General features: G+C 34.8%; 1 protein-coding gene across 1 annotated transcript in view; it reads left to right on the top strand.

Moving 5' to 3' along the window:
- The first annotated feature begins 1,032 nt into the window (after positions 1-1,032).
- Positions 1,033-2,622, top strand: part of LOC116029653 — a 2,617-nt gene continuing 1,027 nt past the window's right edge. The window contains exons 1-2 of the mRNA XM_031271700.1: positions 1,033-1,101; positions 2,176-2,587. Coding sequence (XP_031127560.1) covers positions 1,033-1,101; positions 2,176-2,587 — 481 coding nt within the window. The remainder of the gene's footprint in view (positions 1,102-2,175; positions 2,588-2,622) is intronic.

Raw genomic sequence — 2,622 nt, 5'->3', positions numbered from 1 at the left:
CATTAACAAATGAAAAAACACAACTCTTATACAAGTAAACATATCACATGGATTACCAATTTACTATTAATATTAAATAATAATAATAATAATAATAATAATAATAATAATAGTGATAAAAAGGAACACAACTCTTATACAAATAAACATATCACATGGATTACCAATTTACTATTAATATTAAATAATAATAATAATAATAGTGATAAAAAGGAACATTCCTTCAAATATTTTTTTTTTTGAGTACTACAATTTAACCTAAACATAGTATGTGCTCAAACAACATGATTAAGTGTCAACATCCTTGATTGGGATGGGGATGGGGCTCGAACCTGAGACCTTACGTTTGGAATGGTAACAGTAATGCCATCAAACCACAAGGTACTTGGCCTTTCTGTCAAATACTTAAAACCGAATGAGTACATGACTTCAATAACATTGTATGAAATCACAAAAGATAATATATCTTTAATATAATGACGAATCAAAGATGGTAACATATTACAATACCTACCTTCATAAGGAAATAAGAGCATTTTATTATTATTATTATTATTATTATTTTTAAATAACGATGAATACACAGCCATCCAGCCATAGTAAAGACAAACAATTGCAGCAATTAAGGATAAATGACAAGGCTTTAAATACACATTAATAAGCAGAGAGCATGCACCTTTACAATTGCCATAACCGATCATTGAGATGCGATGCCAGACCGGAAGACCTGCAACGGCCATTCATGGAGCACGACAGCCCTATGCTGATTACCAAATGTTTCTCCATGACCAACTGCAGACGTCCGCTTGCATTCTAGACTATAATGTGCGTAAACAACAAATGTCAACCCTCACTCCGTCTTCAATAAGTTTTCTAAGGGAAAACACCGCCTTCTGCTGACTGCCGAACAACCAAACAACGAGAGGCGGATTTATCACCTACGTTGCCGACCCAAAACAGCAGCAGTATCGACGCCTTCGCCTAGCCTTATGACTGGAGTTACTGTTACTAGCAGCCAAAAGCAGACCGGCGATGGTCACAGTGCCCAACTGCGCTAATGGCAACCCTCATCACCCCAACGCCATTGCCAACCACATAAAGGTTTTTTTATGAAACACTGCATGCCTAAAGGGCAATCAAAACCACAACGCAACGCTCTTCATCTACCATTAGATAACCAACTAGCAATTGCGTCAGTCACCATAACGCAGCGCCCCACGGCACTACCTGACGCCATTGTTTTCATTGTGCCCTTCGACACCGCATGCCAACGCCCACCACAGCGACGCTCCTCTAAATGGCAGAAAATCTAGCACCACATCCATCCCTCATTGCGCTCATCAACATCCAAGCAACGGGTAATGGTTAGGCAATAGTACAGAACCCAATAGTAAGTATATACATATATATTTTAAACAAAATATATATATATATATATATATATATATATATATATATATATACATTTTAAATAAATATATTCAAAATATCAAGTACCAAAAACCAAAAACTCAATATACATCCCAAAAATCTAACTGTAATATTTTTGTTCTAACATGCATGGTAATATACTTTTAAAGCAAATACCACTTTCCAAACAAGTTATGCTTACTGATAAACATGGTGAGTTGCAAAACTACATGTATGCATGTACAAATGAAAATTGCAAGCATTCGCAGCATTGGCAACATATATACGAATTACATATATATATTTATATCAAACATATCATGCAATTTTAACCAACTAGGCAAAGATTAAACACGCTCTAATACCAAATGTTAGAATAAATATACCAATAAAATAATTGTAATAATCTAACCTCATTGCGGAAGCTAATATGATCGTTTACCTCCAGCCATAGTTATCATCATCATAGGATTGTAAGGAGTGTTTTGTCTACCACTTGGTCTCCTAATCAACTAGATGGCGTAGTTTTCTGTACATAGGAGTAGTGGGAGGACCATACTAATATATATAACCTATGTGCCATCATTAATTATAGGCTAAGTAACGGAAACCGTTACTACTGTTCTTTAAACCACAACATAGTGGCCATAAATGGCCTATTGATTTGCACCACTTAAAAGTGACATTAATAGAAAATGTTACAGAGTCAGGGCATTTTAGCAAGGGGTTGCATTATGCTTGAAGGTTTTTGCACCGTTGGTGAAGGTGCATCGTATTGTTGATCATGATAAGAAACCTTTAATGAGATTTGTTTATGGTGAGCTTATGCAAGCCAAAGAACACATTAAGAAGGCATTGAATGAAGTTGAAATAAAAAATCATGAGCCTATTATTAGAATAATCGAAAAAAAGATTAAAAATAGGCTAGATATAGATACTCCTTTTCATTTGATGACTTTCTTGTTGAATCCTTATTACCATTATAACGATCATCTGCTTCATTTGGATGATGATGTTTCTATTGGAAGCATTAAGTTCCTTGAGACATATTACTTTGATGACATAGAAATGCAAAACAAGATTTTAAAGGAGGAATTGTCCAAGATGAAAGAGGGCATGCTTGGAAAATCACTTGCGGTAAAAGGATGTGAGTCTAATGATGAGCAATATGATCCAGGTAAATAAATTACATACTAGTTTTACATACTATGG

This window comes from Ipomoea triloba, chromosome 9 (assembly GCF_003576645.1).
Source record: "Ipomoea triloba cultivar NCNSP0323 chromosome 9, ASM357664v1".
Lineage (NCBI taxonomy): Eukaryota > Viridiplantae > Streptophyta > Magnoliopsida > Solanales > Convolvulaceae > Ipomoea > Ipomoea triloba.
The sequence above is the reverse complement of the archived record's forward strand: the minus strand, read 5'-3'. Positions and strand labels throughout refer to the sequence as shown.